The 22,515-nt window shown below is 40.8% G+C and overlaps 1 protein-coding gene across 1 annotated transcript in view; it reads left to right on the top strand.

Annotated features, from left to right (window-relative positions):
• rbpjb (recombination signal binding protein for immunoglobulin kappa J region b) overlaps nt 1-22,515 on the top strand; it is a 51,710-nt gene that overhangs the window by 18,854 nt on the left and 10,341 nt on the right. Inside the window, exons 2-3 of the mRNA XM_084344721.1 lie at nt 14,151-14,189; nt 21,924-22,019. Of these exons, the coding sequence (XP_084200847.1) occupies nt 14,151-14,189; nt 21,924-22,019 (135 nt within the window). The remainder of the gene's footprint in view (nt 1-14,150; nt 14,190-21,923; nt 22,020-22,515) is intronic.

The following is a 22,515-nucleotide window of genomic DNA, read 5'->3' as shown; positions in this document are numbered from 1 at the left end:
CTGGTGCTTGTAGTTTTTTTTTATGGTGGCCATAAGAGCTCCACAACCTGCAACTTAAGTAGAAAGCGCATACAAATAGAGAAAACACAACCATATCACGAAGTCTGCAAGAAGTGCAGACGACAACTGTTTCCAGGGGGTGCGAAAAAGTGATGCACACAACCAGGGCATGCTCTTTGTCCCAGAAACAAAACATTTTTTCTCATATTCCAACACCGCTGATGGATAGTCAACTTCAATAACTTCAAGAGTCACAAACCACTGCAACAACAAGCTGTCCCAGCCATGTGCATCCCTTTTTAGTGTCCCCTGGAAACAATTTCCTTTGTAATCTGTGTTTAATGATGTTGGGATTGCTGATGGTGAGATCCCTCGTGAGAATGTAGTATTGTTTTTCAGATGTTTGTCTCAGGATAGTTGTTTACTTTCTTAGTTTTTCATGTGATGTTTTTTTGGTGTATTTAATTTACACAGTGTAAGAGTTTAATAAGCCACAACTGATCCTTTTCCTCTGTAACATCTGCCCAGGGCTGCAGATGAAAAGCAACTTTGATACAATACATGTATTGTGCATTTTTCCCTACTGAAAAAAATAATAAACAATAAACAATTTCTGGCAATAAAAAAAAAAGTCTAACTATTAGCAGAAAAACAATAATAAAATATTGGTAATAAAACTTAGCTGACCTTCAAAATTTTAATCCTCAAAGTTAATGGTTGTCTGAGAACATTAATCTGGTCATGTTGTTGTGGTACCACAGAAAATTGAACTTCTCCTGTTTGATTCATTAGAGAAGTATCAGATACATGCCTGAGCAACAGAGCAAAAACTGTATGTGTATCTCTGCACTTTTTGCATAAGAGCATGTGTCTTTTGAGAAGTCTAGCACACAGTGCTGAGGACATGTCAGGGTGTGTATTTCGGTCTCTTCTGAGCCTTCGGGTGTTGATGTGTGTTTTTTTCCTCCGCACTGTTTGGACTGTCAGTCACAGCTGTCAAACACATCCCCGTATGAACGGCAGGCTGGGTTCACACTCTCTCAATCAACCCCCCGTTGCGTGTGCATGTGTTGACGTGTGTTAACGCGTGTTTGTGTGTTAGCATGTGGAGGTGGGTGGTCGATGCTCTATTCATAGCAACTGCCATCCCACTGTCACCAATACCTCGTATGTCAAACTACCTGTCAAAGAGCGATGAGAGAACCCCTGGGTTTTCCCTCCGTGCTCCACCCAGAGGTTAATTTTATTCTATTATTATTCATTCAATCTATCTGTGCTTTGCAGATTGTATATTTAAGTGGGAGAGACCTCTGAAAAGTGATTTATCAATGAAAGTTAGAGCTACATTTAGTGTTAATTTTCATTTCCCCTGTGGCAACAAAAACATAAATGGTATTCCAATTTCAGGAGTCACATTCTCACAGTTAAACTTTCATCGATAAAATGTCAAATTTTCTAAGATTTGATACATTTGACATCATAAGATAATATAAGATTATCAACGTAACGGCTTTTAATCAGGACCGTCAGTATATGCATAAAGTGGATTGTGGAAAATAAGATATGCCAAATTGGGCAGTCTGCAGCTGTTATTTGAGTGTGTTAGATATATATTTAATCAAACGTCATATATTCTGCACAAAAAATGAATTAAATTCTGCCTTTTCAGTGTGCAGCATTGTTTTTTAGACTATGGGATCGATCTAAAAATGTTTAATTTCAGTCATTTCTTAGTCGTAACAATTTAAAGCAACAAAATTGAAACTGTGCAGGTCTTGAGACTAATGGCATCCTGTTTTACTTCTGCATGTATGTATGCATGGCTGTTGCTTAGCAAATAACTGAACCAAGCACTGAGCGTGTCTTCTCATGTTGTTGCTATAGTTACTGTCACTGCCTGGCTACTCAGCGCTACACCAAAGAAAAATATGACGAATTGAAATCTGAGAGTAGGCATTAAACTCACTGTCGACATGGGACAAACCCTTTTTCCTCCGGTATTGCACTGTTGAAATCGTCAGGAGAGCTTGTTAGCCGTTAGCGTTAGTGGTTCCTGCAGTGTGTTTAGCTGAGGGAGCTAAGTGCTAACAAAGCTAACAGTGCAGGACTGAAACTGAGAATTTCTGTTCAGACCAACATGAAGCTGTATAATTTGACAACAAGTTTACAGTAAATAAATGTATTGTTGTACTTCAGTTGAGTACAGTTTGATTGTAAAACTTGTACTTTGAATACTAATACTTTAAACTTAAAACTAAAGATTATAATTAAGTAAAGAAACACTTTGATGTTGGGAAGGTTTACATTCACTTCAGGACGTTTATTGTTTTTCTGGACACCTCTGTGACCGACAAAATTAGTCTTGAGCCTTGCGTTAGCCAACATATTTTGCAAAGGTGATGCCGGCTCCTCATGGATGCCCTACAGTAAAACAAACCACAGTAAGATTTAGTTGACTTTTAAAACATTGATCTGATTTTTAGAAAAAGCTGCGTTTTGCTAAGCTGAATATTTATTTTTGTCTTTATATTGTTGAGATTTCTTGTAAAGCTGACATGTTGTGACATTTCAGTCTAAAAACAGGATCATATGTTTTGTTGTGAAGTAGAATCTTTATCTACACAGTGATTGTGGTTGTCTTATTGCTGGCCACTATCATCAATTGTGACCACTGGCCAAAATCTTCAGATCAAATAAAGATACATGACTTTGAAAAGCAGAATCTATATATAATCCTGATAAATTGAAGATAAAAATCTTGTTGCCTGCCTGTTCGACTGCTATAACTGCCATCTCAAGAGATGACTTGGTGTCTGCCGCTCACAGTCAGCCAACCTCTGGTCCAGATTTGACAAATATTTTTTTTTCCTCGGCCCAGAGATGCTCACTATGAGTTTGTGGTTGCGTGTGTGCTCTGTGAACGAGGCCTGAGGGGAGGTTTGGTATGGAGTTTCACTCTGCGTCTTCAAGTCGTGCCTGCTGCTGGTTAGAGGTGTGGGGTTTTAATAAGCTACCACAAAAATATGGTCTGTCACCCTCCGACTGCTCTTGTGTTTAGCTTCTGAGAAATTAAAGTGTCAGTCTGATTGTCAGCCTCTGCATATGTGTCGACATCTGTGTGCGCATTACAAAGAAGCCAAAGCAAATGAAAATTTATATTGGGAATAAAGTAAGTAGAATTTCTAATCTGCGGTAGGTTTTTTCAATATTGCCAGTGGTGTTGGTTTATTAAATGCTTACTGTAATATTTTTGGACTGGTATGCAGAAGTAAGAGTCCCTGAAAGACAATATTCAGTTTTATTCTTAACATTTTAAAGCCTACATACTTCCAAAAACATTACAAGCATTTCATTTTCCCTCAGAATATTGTTGTTGGCAGGACGGAGGAGCTTTTATCAATTTTCCCATGGCTCTCGGGCTACAGTTTAGCTCCAACCAGCGCAGAGAACAATTTGGTTGGCGAACGTAATCCATCACTGTAAAAAGAGAAGCTGACAATCTCGCTTTGCAAAGTTGCATCAGACTGGAAATCTCAGGCTGTAAACTTTTACACCATGAAGGATGTTCCCTTCGTGTCTCAGTCAGATTAATGTGTGCGTTCAGGCAAACAAGCAGGTGACATGACGGGAGTGAGTGTGTGATACTTCCACGTTCTACTTCTCTGATTTTTGTCTGTGTCTGAAAAGTTTTAACCAATAGTGAGTGCTCTCTGTGGTTCGGTTAGGAGGACCCTCATTCTGTCAGTCACAAGCCAGTCAAGCCAACAGATGAAGCAAAGCAATGTGCCTCTGCCAGCCATCGTCCTCGAGATTAAATGGAACTGAAATCCATCTTTTCTTTACAGTGGTACCTTCAGTTAGCCTTTGGTTTTGAGTGGACAATAGAAAATACCATCACTAAAAATATCACATTTGGTCTTCATACAACTGTTACAAACATTAAGTTGTTGTATAGTTAGATGTTTAATGAGAAGATAAAAAATATGTCGGTGTTGTCTGACCAACACAAAATGAATTTTAGCACAAGAAACCTGCCTGGTGACTAGAGATGGAACCAAAAGTGAGTTTTTATTGGCCAGTATTAATAGATGAATGAATATATAAATCAGTTGGGTACATCCCCGCTTGGGTGGCAGCCACGACCAAAGCCAAGTTTGCTGTAAACTGTAGTTATTTGATTAAGCGGCCTACCTCTACATTTCAAAAGTAATGGTAAAATTTACAAATAAAAGAAGATTTTTAGAGTATAAGCTTGCTGATAACCTTCACTGTATTTTTAATTTATAAATAACACGTTTTCTCTCTATAAAGAGGCAGTGTCATATTGTATGCTACAAATTTGAAACTAGGACTGCAAGTAACAATAGTTCACTATCCATTCTTTCCATTATTTTCTGAATTATTAATTGTTTTGTTTGTTATATGTCAGAAAATAGTGAAAATGAATGTTAGTTTCCCAGAATTAAATGAGATGGATTCACGTACTTGTCTTGTTTGATAGTCTAAAAACAAAAGATTTTCAGTTAAATATCATAAAGTACAAACAAAAGCATCAAATTCTCTCATGTGAGAAGCTGTAATTAGCAAATATGTTTGTGTTGTGCATTGTCGCTTGAAAAATGAGTGAAATAATCATCAAAATAGTTTGATTAATCGTCTTATTGTTGCAGCTGTATTTGAAACCAGAATTGTTTACTAAATAGGGTCCCAATGAAGTCTGACTGTCTGGTGTTAGCATTAGTTCTGCAACTAAGGATTATTTTAATCAGTTAATTATCACTACGATTAATTTAGTTCATGAAATGTCCCAAAAAATTGCAAAAAGTGCTCTTTACAACTTCTTAGAGCCCAAAGTGCTGTTCTTTTGTTTCTTTTGGTCCAAAACACAAAGTCTTTTCATTTACTGCCAAAAGTGACATAGAAATGCAGCAAATCCTCACTTTAAAGAAGCTGGAACCAGTATTTTTGTGACATTTTTGCTTGAAAAATGACTGAAATTAAAAAATTGATTATCACTATAGTTGGTATTCATTTTCTTTTGATTGACTTAACTGATAAATCAGAAAAAAGTTAGGATTATGCCCCAGCCTTCTATTTTCTGGCTCCGTTGGCAGTTTAATGCAAACACTTGTCCTGCTTTGATATTTACCAAAGTTGATGCCCTCCTAAAAATGGTGTAAGAACAACCAAGTATTTGATAGACACAGGCTCAACACCCTGTGAGCCAACAGTGACATCACTCTCACTTCCCAGTGAAAGCCCCGAGTCAGGACATCCTCTTCCACTGTAGATGGAACAACAGTGTGTCTCATCTCATACCACTCCACTGGCCTTGGCACACTTGCCCATGAGTAACCATGCCAGGGTAAGCTACCTGCTGTTTAATGGGCCTATCATGTTCCTAATGGGATATCGGCAAAGTAAAAAGGGCCTATTTCAGGCTTCATAAACAGACCTGGAAGGGAAGAGGAGTGTATGGCACATGAGTTTAGTGGTTTACAAGGCTTGAAAAGCAGCAATTCTCCTTACACAGCTAAAAATCTTTGTCATGTGCTGTTGATATCAAAATAACTCTTATTTGATTTGGAAGCAGTGTTGTTGGCATAGAAATATTTACTTTTAATTCAGTCTTTTTGTTCAGGTTTGGACTTTTGTAAGCTCTGTTTTAACAAAACTGCCAACAAACTCCAGTAGTGTTGTTGAAGATTAATCCGCAAAGTAGACATACTTGACTTTTGAAATGATTGCTTCCTCATATTCTTTTTTTAGTTGATGATTTTTTAATGGCAGAAGTGCTGCCAGTACACCAGTTTCACATCATATACTGCTAAAATACATTTGAAATGGTGCAGTTGATGGCAATGTTAAATGAAGAAGTTTGTATTTGTTTTGTATTTTGGCTTAAATTTGCTGCTTTGGCTTCTTTGTCTAGTCCTCATAAGTACATAATTGATAAATGGGACCTGGTATCAGCAGTAATCATGTGTTTGTGTTACTATTTTCTTGCTGGTATAACCCTCTGTATGCTCTAGTACTGTAGTGAATCCTATCCTGTTGCTTGATTTGTCACCACTGCAGCTCGACCGCAGTGTTTGTCAGCCTCTTCGTATCCTGCTGAATCAGTGATAGTAAGCAGGAGGTGAGGAGGAGGGAAGGGAGAGTGGTGATAACGGATGGAGAGCAAATCAGACAAAACTCATCTAACACAGCTTCCTTTTCCTCCATTGACCTCCGGCTTCACTTAAGAGTGTCTGCGTGTGTGTTAGAGGCAAAGAAATAGTCTCTTTTCGTCCTCACAGTTGGCTGCATTTGGTGCTGCAGCTCACGTCATAGGGTATTATTCGCAAAGGAAAAAGATGAGACAAATTTTGGGTGTGAGCACTTATTAAATAGCTGCATGTGTCACACTTTTGCAGAGATGGAGCCCTCTGTGCCTCACAAAATCGGATTAAAATGCGGAAAACAAAATTATAGAACAGAAATAGGCCACATGAGTAGATAAAAGGTTGAAAAACATTTTTAAAAAATACACATTTGAAATGGTAAAAGTGTTACGGGAAGACAAAAGTGACTATCTTACTTTAATGGACAAGAGGGCTTTAAGTCATTCTGTGACTGTAATAACCCTTTTGGCTTTTATGCAGCTCATTACAATTGATATAAATCAGATTTGACACTTATGTGAAGTCAAAAATTCTGTGCCTGAACTTTCTTGAACTTTGCCACCATGCATGCCATTTCATACTCAGGCCTTCCCTTCATAAACTGCAGATGCAACAGTCACCATGCCTTTCTTTTCTTTCTGCAAATCTACCTTTTGCGGTTTCCTGTGTTTGGTCTCCTTTGTCTTGGTGTTTGTCTCTCGAGCGAGTGTGTCGAAAGTGAGCGCGTGGAGGTGATACAAAACGGCGGTTTTTCACAGAATTTGCAAACCCAACTCTTGAACACATCTGACCGACTTCGCCTCTTTTTCACACATCGTTCCCTCACAGTAAAACCGGCCGTACTGTCCGCAGTCGTTTCATAGAATCCCATTGAAGTACTAAGATTTTTTGAGATTAAGGATGTGAATTTTGATGCATGCATACTGTACTTTCATAAGGCTTTTATTTTTATGATCAATGCTACAAAATCTTCAAAAAGTAGCGTGTGAAAGCAGCCTCGACTGATTCATGTTTCTTGCGCCCTCTCTCCCCTATTTCACCTTCCTTTTCTCTCTATATCCACCAAATCCTTCCACTTCAGCTCGGCGTAGATCCCATTCTCCCTCTCTCCACAACGTATCCGCTTCTTGCCTCGCCTTTAATCTCACCCCACACTCCCTGCAGTATCCTCTCTTCCATCGCTCCGTCTTTGCAGTGGAAGGGGTGAGGTTAAGAAGGGGGGGGGAGGATGGGAGGGAGAAGAGAGCCGTCTGGAATCCATTAGCCAGTTGAGGCATCAGTGTTTCGCTGTGGGAACCTTATTGATTGCCCTCCTTTATAATTATTCCACCTCCACTCCCTCCTTCTGGCTCTTGCACCAATCATGCTTTCAGTTTCTCTCGCTTCCTCCTGCCCTTTATCCCCTCTCTGCCTCTTCTCCCTTGCTTTTTTTTATTGCTATTTTCATCCCTCTGTTTGTGTTTGCGTGCCTCTTTTTTCAATTTCGCACCACGCCTGCGTGCCAAAACCCCTCACCAGACGAGCGACACACAATCTGTGTTTATTGACGGCATGTTAGGTGTATTGACACACTTATCAGCGGCCTGCAACGCTACCACATCCTACATAAGGAGAAAAACTGACTCACACACACTCTGCTCCTCTTGACACATGTACACACACACACACACACACCCCTCTATACAGTCACATCCACGTGCTGCTTACATCCTCTTTATGCCAGCCATGTGCCTTTATCTGCATGTTATTGTGGTGCATCAATAGACGGATGTTGATAGGTCAGTGTTTGTTACCTCTGAAAAGTGGTGCATTGCTGTAAAAAGGAAGGCACTCAAAATGTTTCCATATAGTCAGTAAGCTATTAAAGAAAAGACAGTTGCAGTGTTTTAACTTTACTACAAACCTACAGTATGTGCATTGTAGTGCTGCTTAAGAACAGTTTGTCACATATCTGCAGTGACATACGCTCTGATCGTTTGTTGTTGCTGCAGCAAGAGGCTGATTGAACGCTGTGGGGACTTTGACCTCAGTATGTTTGTCACAAGCTCTGGAAATTAGTTTAGCCATGAAACTGGGATTCAAAAAAATTACATTCGATAGCATTTTCCACACCAACAGGAAAAGTTGATAACATTTAGGGCATAGAATTTAACATTTTTTTTAAAAGATAAATATAACAAGGCTATTACATGACAACAATATATTACTTTTCCTTTCTAAGCTAGTAGCAGAGAACAGCAGAAAGACTCTAGTAACTCTTAAACATCACAGTTTATTAATAGGCTTTAATATGTATATGGTAAAATACATAATTGTATTATTCGCCATTAATGAACTGTAAATTCTTATTGAGGCTGTCGGCATACTTTGTACAACTGTCACAATTATACAGCATAGAGCTGCATGGCCCCATAGCTAGCTGGCTATCCTGTGCTTGCTTGCTCACTACTGTTATCGCAAGCAAAATACTTAGTGCTATAAATACTTCAGCAGAGAGACTGTGCTGCAGCTGAATAAGTGGAAATGGTGGGCGGCGACTATCCAGAACTGCTGACATGTATGGTGACTGTTTGCCCATTTGCCCACAAACGCCGTCTGACACCAACAGAAGCAGAAATAATGCGGCTGCAATGAATTTTTGGTGTGGGCAGTTTTTGTTGGGTACTGTCGAAGACAACCAGCCTACGGCAGCGCATGTCCGTTGCATGAAAATGTTACCCCTGACTTGCGTAAACGTGCTAGAAACCTTCTTCAGAAGTATTGTCATAGTTTTTTTGTTTTTTTTTCAACATGTTTGAGCTTATATATGGCTAAAAATGAGGCAAAATAGAATAAAACAGAACCTGTGAAGCATTCATTCAAATGTAGAAATAAGAAATCATTTAGACCAAAAGGATGACATGAATACATATGAGGGTTTAATTCCATTAAATAGTATCCCTGGAAATACACTTCAAAGTATTTCCCGTTTTCCCAAGAAATAAAAAATAAATAAATAAATAAATAAAAACATTTTGTAGCTCGAGAGGGCATGTCAAGGGCGCAACACGAAGAAGCGCATTGAGTGCGCACAGAGCCAAGCAGCGTCTCCGAGAGCACACAGGGCTGCAGCTCACATGTGACAATGAGTCCAACCTGGCGGTAAACCTGCAGCAGGCCTTCACCATGAGGTCCAAACCTGCTCCAGAGGAGGAGACCTCATTAAAAACTGCAACCATAGAACTACAGACGGCTCACAGCCTCGCATCCGGCAGCCTCTGAGCACTAACAGAGTAATCCTCCTCAGCTTCACAGAATGTCTTTGAAAACACCAAATAACTTGCTTTAACCAATTTTGTTTGTTAATGCAGTGAAGATTTTTTGAATATCATTTCCATGAGGCTCTTCTTCTCAGCAGACGGATCACAGGCAATGAACTTAGCACATAATATTCCTCACAGTCGCAGCTGTAGCACCGTTAGCGAGCTGCATGTTGATTGAGTCCAGTTCTTTTGATGATTATTTTTTATCATTATTAATACCACAAAATAATACACTCAAGTGGTCAGATGGTGAACCCAGATTTATGCATTTAGTGTTGTTTGAAATATGACCTGAATTGGCAGGCTACCTGTGACTTCATTTCACCAATAAACAATTAATAGTTCATCCATCCAATTAGCCAATAAGTAGAAAGTGTCCACTGTTTTTATAGTGAAAAATGTTACAATTTCTTTTCTCACTAAACTAGGATCTAAAGGTTATTAAATAAAATATGTACATAAAACACTGGCTTATTTAAAACAAATATATATCTAGTATTATAACAACTAATGACAATGACAACTAAGATGTTCTCTTGACATAGCTAACTTATTTTAGATGCCTTTTTCTACACGGGTTTCGGAAGAATTGGGGGGTGCAGCATTACGATGTTGCATGCAATGCATCCTGGTACATGTAGGCAGGCTGTGCAAGCAGAGAAACACTAATAACCTGACATGACGTTTGTATGTGGTGACACTGAACCACTGTGCTGCCCTGTTTGGCCTTGAACCAACACCCACAATTTCATGACTTAAAGTGTATAGTTTTTTTTTTTACATCTTTAAGGGTTTGAGTGTTGGCTTTTGGGAGAGTCTCATGTTGCTTCCTGGCTGGGAGGGTTTTAAGGGGGGCAGGGCTCTGTAGGGTTTGGGCAGAAGGAGCGGGTCGGTCTGGGGGATGTACACATTGGGATGGGCTTCAGCTGTAGTGGACTGATTCCAATCTTTTGCAGCACGCCTCACTATCTCCTCTTTCTTCCTCTGTCTCCTTTTCTTGTCTCTGAGCATCCTCCTCCCCTCTCCTCTAGCTCAGGGAGTGGTGACAGGCCCTGCCCTGCTGTATTGCCTGTGTTCTTGCCTCCTTTGACAGTCTTTACCGGCTGCAGGGATGTCCCATAAAGAGTTCCTCTGCTCCTGGGTGGGGCAGGTTCTGTGGGACAAGCTGGAGCAATAGGTGCCAATGCAGGCTGCCTTTTAGTTGCTGCCTGGGGACTTCTCATCACTGAGTTGGTCTTCAAGCTGATGGGCGAGAGCTCAAGTCTGTGCCGTTGTACACCTTTTCTTGGTGTCTCTGCGTCCTGGATGTATAAGAAAAATAAGCTCTGTGCAAACAAAAGTTTACGATTCTCACAGGTTTTGTTCAGCAAGGCAATCTTGTCAGTTAGGACCAATTTTAAGATTGAAACTTGAATGCAATCACCAGAAGTAAACGGCTAACATTACACTATAAGCAAACTACGCTGTGGTCACATGACTTCAGTGTCACAACCACTAAGCTTCCTACTATACACACACTTTTCTATACATTGATCAATCTGCAAGTTTGAAAGCTTGAGTTACAAAAATGTGCAAGTTTAATGTCTCCACCATCCTCTGTAGTTTCAATTAGCCACTTGTCAGCAACCTCCTTTTTCACGACAGCCCTAATGTAAATATACAGTTACGTTAGGGCTGTTGTGATTCTGATCTGATTTTCACTACACAAATGTCGCAGCTACACAAATTCATGCTAATGATATTAACGCATCAAATACTCAATTACTAGTTAAAAGGCAACCAAATGAACTCACAAACAAAAACTGCACAAGGTCGAACATCTTGACTGGATCAATATTTTGTTTATTTAATATTATTGTGAATATGATTGAAATATCATATAGTGACACCCCTGTTTGATATATTGATATGTTAGAAAACACTGCCGGAAATACACATTTACATGATGCAAATGATTGTGGTGGGAATCTCAAGATTTGATTTAGAGCTGCAGCAATTGCTCTGTATATCAATCTTGCTCTTTTTTTCTTTTTTAAGAAAAACACCTAGCTTTGATTTGCTTCTGATTCGTGGTGCCATGTTCTAATTCAGAAGTGATTCTCGGTCTGACCTAATGAAGGCCAAACAGACCAAAATGTTGTATAAATAAATATTTTAGCAGTAAGCGAGACAGCGTGTGGGTGTTCTCCTCATTGTTCTCGGTTCAGTAAATAGAAAACAGGGCACTTTTTTCCTGGCTCCATTTCCAGTGCACTGCGTACCAAATGGATTTTTTTTTTACTCACATTTTTAGATTACAAATGAGGCGAACAGTGAACCTCACTTGATGAATTTGACGCCTGACCAATCAACAAAATAACAGAGAAAAATGTGGAAATATCACCAGGAAGCATGTTTTAAAGTCTACTTCCTGTATATTAATAATTTAAGTGTGGTGTCTCATTAAACAGATGTTAGTCTACATGTTCTAGGGTGTGTTTTTTCTTTTTTTGGATGTTTGCTTTAGCTGCAGTATTTCCAGAAGTAAATGATATTGGGATGCTCTTGGAGCTCTGGCTCTCTACGGACGATACTGGCTGAAGGCGGTAGCCAGCGTGTCAATAACTGACACAATGCCAAAGCTCTCCAGGTGGAACTCACACTAGTGAATCCAGCCTCTGCACGTGCCAAGACACAGACTGTAATTTTACTTTATGAGACTAATAAGACTGTGATTGTTTGGCTGAACGCAGGGCTTTGTACTGACTGTCAGTTAATGACAAACGTGTGAAGTGTTAACACCCTCAGGTGAAACAAAAGGAAGTTGATTTTTCTGCTTTTACTTTTGACTCTTGTGCTTCTGTCAGTGGCCATTGTCTACACTTTTTAAATCGTTTTTTTTCTCTGTTAAAATTACCACTTAAGCTAATTTGCATATTAATTAAACAAAGAAATGAAGTGGCTTAAAATTCAGATACATGATTTGAGGGGCGAGCAGGAGAAAAAAACTGTATGAATGCGTTCGAGAATTATCACATGCAGTGTAAAAAATATTATACCGTTTGCATGTCGTGTCGATCTGTTATTACTCATGAAAAAGTTCAGAGTACAGGTCGTACACGTCACTGCTTTACCAACAACACAGAGAAGCTGACCAGAAAATAGTCATCCTCGGCAGTGATGTTACACTTACGGCGTTTTTGTGGTGTTTGCAGTGGTTTCCTTTTACATGCAGTCTATGACTTTCAGGTATGACTCAGTTACACTTCACTGAACTTTAGGATAGTGTCTTTGGAGTGAGCAAAGGTATATGACGCTGTCACAATAGTGAAAATGAATGATTAATCACTGGAGGGACGACATCAGGGAAATGTAGAAATGCTTGAAGAGTTAAATAAGTTGTCACTCATGTGTCATCCTCTCAGTTTTAGATGACAGGGATCACCCTTCACTTTTCTTTAAATGTTGAAGTGTGTCAGGGGCCTCATTGCTGCTATGCAACCTGCGGCATTTTAACTGTGACTGTCAAATATGATTGAAATACTCAGCGGAAAGTTGATCTGAGTTTCCGTTGTGTCATGCCTTCGACAGGTAGCAGGACTTTTTTTTTTTTTTTAAATAGCCTAAACGATGGTTTCGAAAACGTCTTTACGGAGAAGAAGAGAAGAAAAAAAAACTTCTATAAGTTTCCATCTACTAATATTGCTGACAAAAATTTCCATTTATTTGAAGTATTTGTCCGAGGGCTGACCCAAATGCTAGAAAGCTTCTACCGTTGCCATGGTATTTGTCATCCAAATCATTATTCGAAGGACGGGGACGATTCGCCGGCTGTACCAAAAAGAGGCAAAAGCCTGTCAGAGAGACCAAAATCTATATAATTTGTTTTGTCTGTAATTTTAAAAGAGGTGTCGCTTGTTTTTGGTGTCTTGTTTTTAGACTGGAATCAGGAGTTTAATAGATCTCATCTCATATCTTTAAGAATACAGCAGCATTTACCCTGTTACAATCCCAGCGGCATCTAGTTTTCACAATGCTGCATGTTGCCTCGGACCAAGTCAAATCTGCCCTCAGCGATTATGCACCACTGAACTGAAAGCAGTGTCAGGAAATGATCAAGTCAGATGCCCTTGTTCCATTTTTACAGTTCAGATCAGCACACATGAAGTCAGAGGGCTGTTGCTGTTGTTATCAGGTTGCTTTTTTAGCATTCACACAAGCGTCACACAATGAGGTCTGTATCACCACCACATCTATTAGATGGTTAAAGCTGTAAAAACCTAGATGACTTAGATAAATAGTCAGAGTTTGCCATCAAGGAATTCACGTTATTCTGCAATAATAATAGTAGCTAAAATGGCAAATGAAATCTGAAACAACAGTGTATTTTTCTGATGATGCACAACCAGTTTTGGCATGCCATCAACATGAGTTACATTGAATTAAGTTCAGTGTCTGTACACCTGCTTTCACCTGCCTGCTTTCATGAAAACACAAAAACATCCACCGACACGTCCTGTCACTTGGCTTTGTTTGAGCACAGTGCTGCTACACACTGTCAAGGCCACAGTGACAAGCCTGTGTGTGTGTGTGTGTGTGTGTGTGTGTAGGTGCACCATTGTGTAATGCAGTGTTTACTCTGTGTGTGTGTTTGTGGTTGATAGCCAGCCCACTCATGTTTTCTTCTCACTTTGTGTCTTTGCAGGAAGTTCGGGGAGCGCCCTCAGCCACAGCGCCTAACAAGGTGAGTGCATGAATACACACACACACACACACAACACATTCTTTCCTTAGGACCTTGTTGTATTGTCAAAGTGGTATTTGTATGTCTACCTGTGTGTAGAGGGTTTCTTGTTAGTATAGTGATTCAATATTGTTAGATTTTTGAGAGATCTTCAAAATCAGCTAAGAACATCTGCAAACTGCCCTCACTAGCCGGCACCAGAAACACCAGTTTTCTTAACATACACATTTTAATTACAGCGACATCATTTGAACTGTCATCCTTGTCAAATTGCCTAAAACAAGTTGCATCTCAGATATAATATACGCAATACTTTTATGTAAAAAGACGAGTCTCAGTGTAAACTTCCATTTAAATGCGAGAAAAATTAGTTCTTGCCTGTAATTGTCAATCCTCTTCACCGAAAGAATTTAACAGGGATTTTTCCAGCTGTGCGAAGGCTCCAGGGTGCAACTGTTTGGGTCGCACATGTGGCGAAATATCTATCAAGTGTGACTAAACATTTTCATTGGTCGCACCACTGCTCCTTGTATTTAGAGATTAGAGATCAGATTAAAAAAATGTATAAAATATTTTTAACAAACACCAACCACCTTATTCCTGCATACAATCATTTACAAAATGTGTTTAGAAATCAAATTAAAATATATTATTGGGTGACGCTAAATTATGTGCTGGTGCACAATTATAAAAAAGTTAGGCGCACCAGTACTAAAAACAAACAACTGCATAAAATCCATGGTTCGGGCTCTGAGGAGCTAGTGATGATTTTCTAAAACTGTTGATTAAGTTAGAAATGCATTTGAGAATAAATACAGTGCTGATTGGCTGCATGTTGTTGCCACAACAAAAGCACATTAATTTGGCAATGCCGCAACATTGCATGTGTAGCTTTACTGTGCACTGCTGGCCTGATCATACATACTTTCACCACTGGACAGCTGTTATCTGTTGACTCCTGCTGTATTACATCATTTCTGCTCTGCTGTTGATTGTTTATTAGATAGAGCTCTGTAATTTTTCACTTTCAAGTCCTCGGGGACATTCTTTAATACGCTTGTGTTGAAATGAACCCCATCGTCTGCAGAGAAACAAGACGGAGAAGCAATAATTCACCTTTACTGAGGACTTGTAGTCTAAACTTGCACTCTGTATGCACTGTACTGTGTTCAGCTCTGACGAGCAGCGCTGCAAGTTTTTGATTATTCTGCTCCTCTCATGTTTGTTCCAAGTCATTTGGAGCAACATTTGGGTGAACACATAACGTTGATGGATGTTGTGGTTTGCTTCTGGAGATTTATGTTTGTGTGTGTGTGTGTGTGTGTGTGTGTGTGTGCGTGTGTGTGCACTTGTTTGCTTGTTGGTGTTTTATTTCTTTGTTACTGGGAACGGGCATGGGTTTGCCTGCGTGTTTGTGTGTGTATGTGCTCGTCGTTTGCGCGTGGCGCTCAGCGGGGAAAATGAGGGGTTGCGTCGTGCCTGGAACAGCCGAGCATGGTTTTGGAAAAAGGGGCCCCAGCACCTTTTTGATGTGTCCCCCTCTTCATTCATGTGCTGCCAGTCCGCTGGCTTGCGCAGGCCCGTCCATTTGTGTGATGGTTTCGATGGCCAGAAATATGACGGGCACAAAGCAGTCTTTACCCAGCAGCCTAAAGGCTTAAAACACAACAACTTTACTGTGTGTTAGTGTCTGTGTACCCATGTGTCTCCCGGTGTCGTGTTCTGTGTGTTTGTCTCTTTGTATCTGGCTCAGTGTCCTCGTGTCTGCATGTTCACTCACACCCACTTGTCCCTCCTCTTGCAGCCCCATGGTTTTCTGTCAGGCAGCTAAAACAGTGCACCGTCCTGCAGGGGCTTTTTAGGGCAGCTAAAGCTCTCTGGGTCCTGCAGGGCCTCCCTGTCAGGAAGGCTACTCGACTGGAAATGCAATACATGACACACACACACACACACACACACACACACACAGATCTTAGATTCAGACAGACACACACACAAACAGACACAACACATGAACATACAGGCGGGATAAGCTGCCTCCTCTGTTAGGGGAGCCGCCCCTTCAAGGGCTTATTCACCCAAACAACAGCTCTGCAGAATCCATCGCCTCACATGGAAACGCTCAATAGAAACAGCCTTTTAGTTATCGAAAATGTCCATACTCAGACTAAAATAAGACCCTGATAACCACAAATTTTGTCCAGGCTAATATTTGCTCTGCAATTGCACACTTGCATTTGAAATTTTTTTTAATTAAAATAATTTTCTTTTGCATTTTTTCCCTCCATCTTTTTGAGTGAAAAGACTGCGATGTATCTACTAGTGGTTATTATTTTGCTAATCTGTTAATCTGACATTTTTCTTTTTGAGAAAAACAATTACATTTTCAGACATTTGATAGACCAAATAACTAATCGATTAATCAAGAGTATAACTGCCAGATTAATCTGCAATGAAAATAATATTTAGTCGCAGCCCTCACATCCGCCATTCAGCTTGCACTGAATTTAAAGTATAAACATCTATTTGTTTCCCTCAATGGCTGTTGATGCTTTTAGGCACACTTTTGTCTCTTCAGCACTGCTCTTTGTTTTAAAACTGTCGTTGTGCAGTATCACATCAGAGCTGTGATCTGGTCCGAGTCATAGCACGATCCTGTTGTTTTAGGCAACTTCCTATCAGCGTTTGAGAGGCTCACAAGGGCCTTCTGGAGGTCAAACATCAGACATTGTGCAGGCTCTTCTCTTCAGGTCACCACTCGTAGATTCACAAACGGAGAATAGATTAAAGTGGAGGGTGAGCGGCAGCCTGGAGCAGCTGATTGTTGATGTCTTAACCCCCGAGCCTGACACCACGAATGTGTGTAATCTACCTTTTGTGATTCACGAGGGCGCACACTAATTGCAGTCTGATCGTGTTAATTGAGCTATTCCACCGCGCACGTGTGTTTTAATATGCCCCTCCACTGTGTGTGTGTGTACACGCGCGTGTTTTGAGTGTGTGTGTTCACAGGGGGTCTTGTGACAGCCCCACTCTGCTGTAGACGCTGTGGCAGATGTACAGGACAGATGCCTGTCTGCTCGGCTGCATCTGTAGCCTGGCTTAACCTAGCCCCTCCTCTCTCACACACACACTTGCACGCTCGCCCGACCCCCTGTAGTGCCTGCTGTTGAATATGTATCTCTTTTTATGAATCTGTCTGACACATTTTTGTCTCACTTGTCAAGCATTTCCTCTTTTGTTTTCTCTTGTATGTTAACCTGTTTCTCTCCTTCCTCGCTTCATACATCTGTCACCTCCTCATCTTCCTCTTCTTTTTTAATGAATACCCTTCATACATTTTCTTCACCTAAGAAGAAAAAAAAAAAAAGCCATCAAACACCTGTGTCATTTGCTCCTTGTCCGCCACTTTGTGCGACACTCTCTCTGTGTGGTTGTTTGCGCCTGTGTTGTGTTGTTTCAGCTCTTCTTCGCTGGTATTTCCTGCACGTTGCATATACGGCCTGATTAACTGTGCAAGTGTCTTGTTGGTTCAGGTCACCATCTGCATCACAAATCTGCTTGCGGCTTAACTGCCAACCTTGCCGATAAAAAAATCGTTTTTTTGCGTAGATGCATGTTTGCATTGTCATTGCCTGCCCCTTGTTGTGTGCAAATTTTTATATTACACGTGGATGTGGCTTTGTGCGTGTGCGTGTGTGTGTGTGTGTGTGTGTGTGTGTGTGTGTGTGTGTGTGTGTGTGTGTGTGTGTGTGTGCGTGCGTGCGTGTTTCAGTTCAAGATTGAGGTGCCCATTACACTCACTTCCTGTCTCTGATGAAATCTGATGCAATAGGACATTGATTTCCCAGTTTGCACGGTTCTTTGTGTGTCTAACTCTAGATATATTTGTATTGGAGTGTTTTTAATGAATACTCTCCCTCCATATTCATAAGTCTTATTTATACACACATGTCTGACTTTTGTGTCATCTTGTGTGTCTGCACGCTACTCTCGCATAGGAAGTCAGGCTGTGCACTGGTCACTGTCTCTCTCACTTCTGCTTCCTTTCAGCTCGCAGGAAGAGACCTAATCTCTATCTCTTGTGTGTGTTTCAGTATGTGTAAGAGATGAGTGATTACTCTAACGTCCCTTTTATCCCCTTCAGCGTCACTGATCCCTGCAATTATCATGAGTTTTCGTCTACATATTTCCCCCTCCTGTGCCAGTTGTTACGACAGTTGCATCACATTTTTGTCTTTACGGGCAGATAATGAAGTCATCGATTACAGGCAGCTTCTTGAGCATCATTACTGTTATCATTTCCCTACTGTACCTCATCTCTTAAAAACGTTGCTGGACTACTATCAGATTTCCATTCTCTCTTTTATCACTGTCCTTTAAAGGTTAAATTTATCCAAAAATGAAATGTCAGTCATTATCTTCTCACCCTCGTGCCGTAAAGTGAAGTCCAGAAAGGTTTCGTAGTCCACAAAACATTTCTGGAGCTTCACAGAAAAACAGTGTTGCAGCATTCTCGTAAAAAACTGAAGTAGATACATAAAAAACAACTGAAATAAACATAAAATGGCTCCATACAGCTCGCCTGGTGTAATCCAAGTCTCAGAGAAGAATCTGGCTTGAAAAGGGGTATAAATAACATCTTTTCAAATCAATTTGTGATCTCAGGGCTTCCCGACACTTGGTTTACATCGGATGAGCTGTATGGAGCCATTTTACATTTTTACTGTTGTTTTTCAGCCCCCATCTTCTTCAGTTGTTTAGGTGAATTGCTTTTTGTTTTTGTTTTTTCGCTGTGAAGCTCCAGAAATGTTTTGCTATGACTAGAAAACTTAATCCAACATGGTGTGAGTAGATGACTGAATTTTCTTTTTTCTGCGAACTTAAGCTTTTATTGGTTTTTAAGTACCCAGTTACTACTCAAGCATGGCAATGAATGGTGCATGAAATACTGGTGTGGCTGTGTCATGCGTCTGGCACAAGCATACAAGATGCTCACTAGTGAATGACCAGTTCTGTTTAGATGATGACAAGGAGCCACATCTACATATTTTTCTAGACACTCTGCGTTTTGCACATTGGGTGTGTCATTGTCATTTGTTCCCTTTTTAGGTGGTTGTTTTTCCCCTCTTGTGAATGTCCCTTTAAAGTCGTGATTTCGCCCTGAATTTCCCCATCCTTAAACTTTTTGTTTTTTTACGGTTTACGTCATCGCCTCATAAATATCGACGGCATGGTTTTTATGGCTGCGATGCAACATTACACTGGAAGGAATTTGAAGAAAGTATTATACACTTTCCCTCAAAATTCAGCCTGACATATTTGGTATCTTTGTAAACGCTGGGTTCCCCACTAGAATTTAATATAAAATTCTGTGGGTTTGAACAATGCTTGGCTACATGACACGAGTTTGTAAAGACGGACCCACCGCTGGGTTAATCATTTGATCCCAGGATATTCAGTTTCATGTGATCATTGCCACATGTTGGGGCATCTTTGTTATCTATTCAGAGGTTATTCAGAGGTGGCTGTGAAGTGGGTAGCCGTGCTTAAGAGGGCATTGCCGATGACAGCGCGTTTAGAACGGCTGCAAGTGAAAGCTTAATCTTCTGGTGAGGCATTTCTGTCTTGACAGGGGGGGAACGGTCTCTCCCCAACTCCGCCACAGTGGTCTGGAACAGTTTGGTGAGCAGTGAAACAGTGTTAACCACAAGCCAAGGCTGTCGCACGAAGCCTACCCAACACCACTGTGAGATTCTGGTGTCATAGAATAACTATGCTGCAATGTTTGTGAATATTTACTCAGAGAATAAAAGATGACATTAATTATAGAGCTGGGGGATTGTGGCTGATTCAACTTTTATTCTTTTTGGGGGGGGATTGATTTTAAGAGGTGATAATTGGACTTTGTGAGGTGACGTTGGAAACGGAACATAAGCAGAAAGTCGTGTTTTCACAACACACAGCAGAAGGGCAGTTTGATTACCAGAACACTAGTAGATGGGAGAGATTGTGAAAGTGGATTATTCTGGAAATCTGCGGTTAATCTCAATTTTTTGTTATTGATGAATCTGTTGTTTATTGTCTCGATTAATCAATGAATTGTTTGGACTATAAAATATGAGAAAAACGCCATAGTTGCTGATTCATTTCTTGTTAACTGACTCATTATTGTAACGGTAATATACACACATACTGCGTCAGTGTGTATATCTTCTTATATCTATAGTCTTTTGTTTTATCTGTGATGTCACCCTTCCTGCAAGTCGTGCAGGTCCTGTCACATCATCAGAGGTGTCCAGTGACATGTGCCCGCCCTGCAGGTCTGACATCAGCAGGTTCGGACTCCATATAATCAATCAGAGCTGAGTCTCTCTACTGTGTCTCTATCTGACGCTGGTGAGTGTATCGCTCATTTCAGCCCCAGAGGAAGGTTATGTCATTGAATGTAAACATAAGAAAAGTGAGATACTTCAGCACATCCTTGCAAAAAAAAAAAAAAAAAAAGAAAAACCTCAGCTTGTGAATGTACTGTGCCCTTTTCTCCTGGCTTTATTTCAGGAAAAGAAATAATTTTCTCCATGTGGTGTGTAAATGGTATCAGATTGCGTTGGATCAGTTAAATGGCGTCAAATGTTTGGAATTCTAGGATTGCACCTCTGTCATCTTCAGTTACGCGCCGCAGACGATGATTATTTTTGGAAAATAGCGAATAAACAACGGAGTGTAATTTTGGGTTGCCGTGAGGCTCAAATTGCAGCTTTCATCCAGGAAAATAATTGTCTCATCACACAGTGAGGTGAGAAATAAAACATTTCCCAGTCCATTATGAAATGGATAAACCAAAATCCCTCCAGCCTTCCTCCTCCTCCTCCTCCTCCTCCTCCTCCTCGTCACCCCCTCCCTCACACACACACTGTTAGGGGCCCCTTGCTTTTCATAACAAAGGTCCTGTCTAACCCGAGCGTGCGGCCCAGTATTGCGTGGCAGAGTGGAAAGCTGTGTGTGTGTCTGAGTGGGAAGCCCTCTGAGCGCCCCGGCGTGTCAGGTGTCGCTGACATCTGTGCGTGTGCGCTGATTGGGTCGGGGTGCGTTAATGTCCATGTGTGTGATGCGTCTTAATTGTGCATCTAAGCCCCAGATCTTTGACCTCTTGCTTCTCAGTCCAGCAAACTTCTCTCCCAGATATTAAAATAATTTTGGGCTTGTTTGTGTAAAGGGGGACGGGGGAGGTGTGGGAGGGTTTGGCGGAGTTGACAGAAGTAATTGGAGCGCGGACCTTGCAACATTTTGACACGAGATGAGGAATCTTTGCTGGTGAGCTCAGCTCTGTTTTTGTTTTTTCAGCTCTGGTGTTTTCTTTTTTTTTCTTCTTCTACCCCCGTCAACCCTTCCTCGTCTCCCCCCCCTCTCTCTCTTCTCTTCCTTTCCTTTGCTCCTCGCTGTCCCTCTGAGCCGGTCATTAACGGTTCAGCCCCCTCCACACCTCAAATGGACCCAGCTGGGGGAGAACATAGCTTTTTGGCTAGCAGACCGTGCCGGCTCTGAGGCTTTTCAGAGGTCATTGCGAGTGTATGTGTGCATTTGTGTTTCTGTGCATTCATAACGGTACGGTCCCCACAGCTACCCTCAAGGATCTCTCTGACTCAGTCTCAACATACCCATTATCATTTCATCTCATCTGCTGGCCTCTTAATGAACGCCTCTCTCTCTCTTTTCTGTTTGATCTTGCAGAGAAGCGATGAGGAATTACCTTAAGGAGCGAGGTGACCAAACTGTCATGATCCTGCATGCAAAAGTCGCACAGAAATCCTATGGCAATGAGAAAAGGTGAGTGAAATAGAAACTGCAGCTTCTGCTCTGGTATGACTCAGTGATCAAGGTTTCCTCAGGCCTTGATGATCATTGGGCGTCGTTGGGTTTGAGAAGATAAAATGAGAAGAAGGTTTCTGACATTCATTAATGGAAAATCTTACCAGGACTGATTTCTTTGTTCTTCTTTAACTTAGAGGAATAGTTAATCAATTTGAAAAAGTGGTTATTTGCTTTTCTTGCTCAAAGTTGGGTGAGAAGATCAACACCTCATGTGTCTCTTCGATGAATATGAAGCTACAGCTAGCAGCCGGTTACTTAGCTCAGCGTGAAGACTGGAAACAGAGTTAAACAGCTAGTCTGGCTCTGTCTGAAGGGAACAAATCAACCTTGATGCACTTATTTGTTCATTCTGTAATAAAAAACGTTTTACACTAGTTCTTTACACTATGCTCACCTAAACTTCGGGTGTCTGGTAGATTTGTAATGTACGTCACTCGAGGGGATCTCACGC

This window comes from Pagrus pagrus (assembly GCF_965226575.1).
Source record: "Pagrus pagrus genome assembly, chromosome: 22".
In the NCBI taxonomy this organism is placed as follows: domain Eukaryota; kingdom Metazoa; phylum Chordata; class Actinopteri; order Spariformes; family Sparidae; genus Pagrus; species Pagrus pagrus.
The sequence above is the reverse complement of the archived record's forward strand: the minus strand, read 5'-3'. Positions and strand labels throughout refer to the sequence as shown.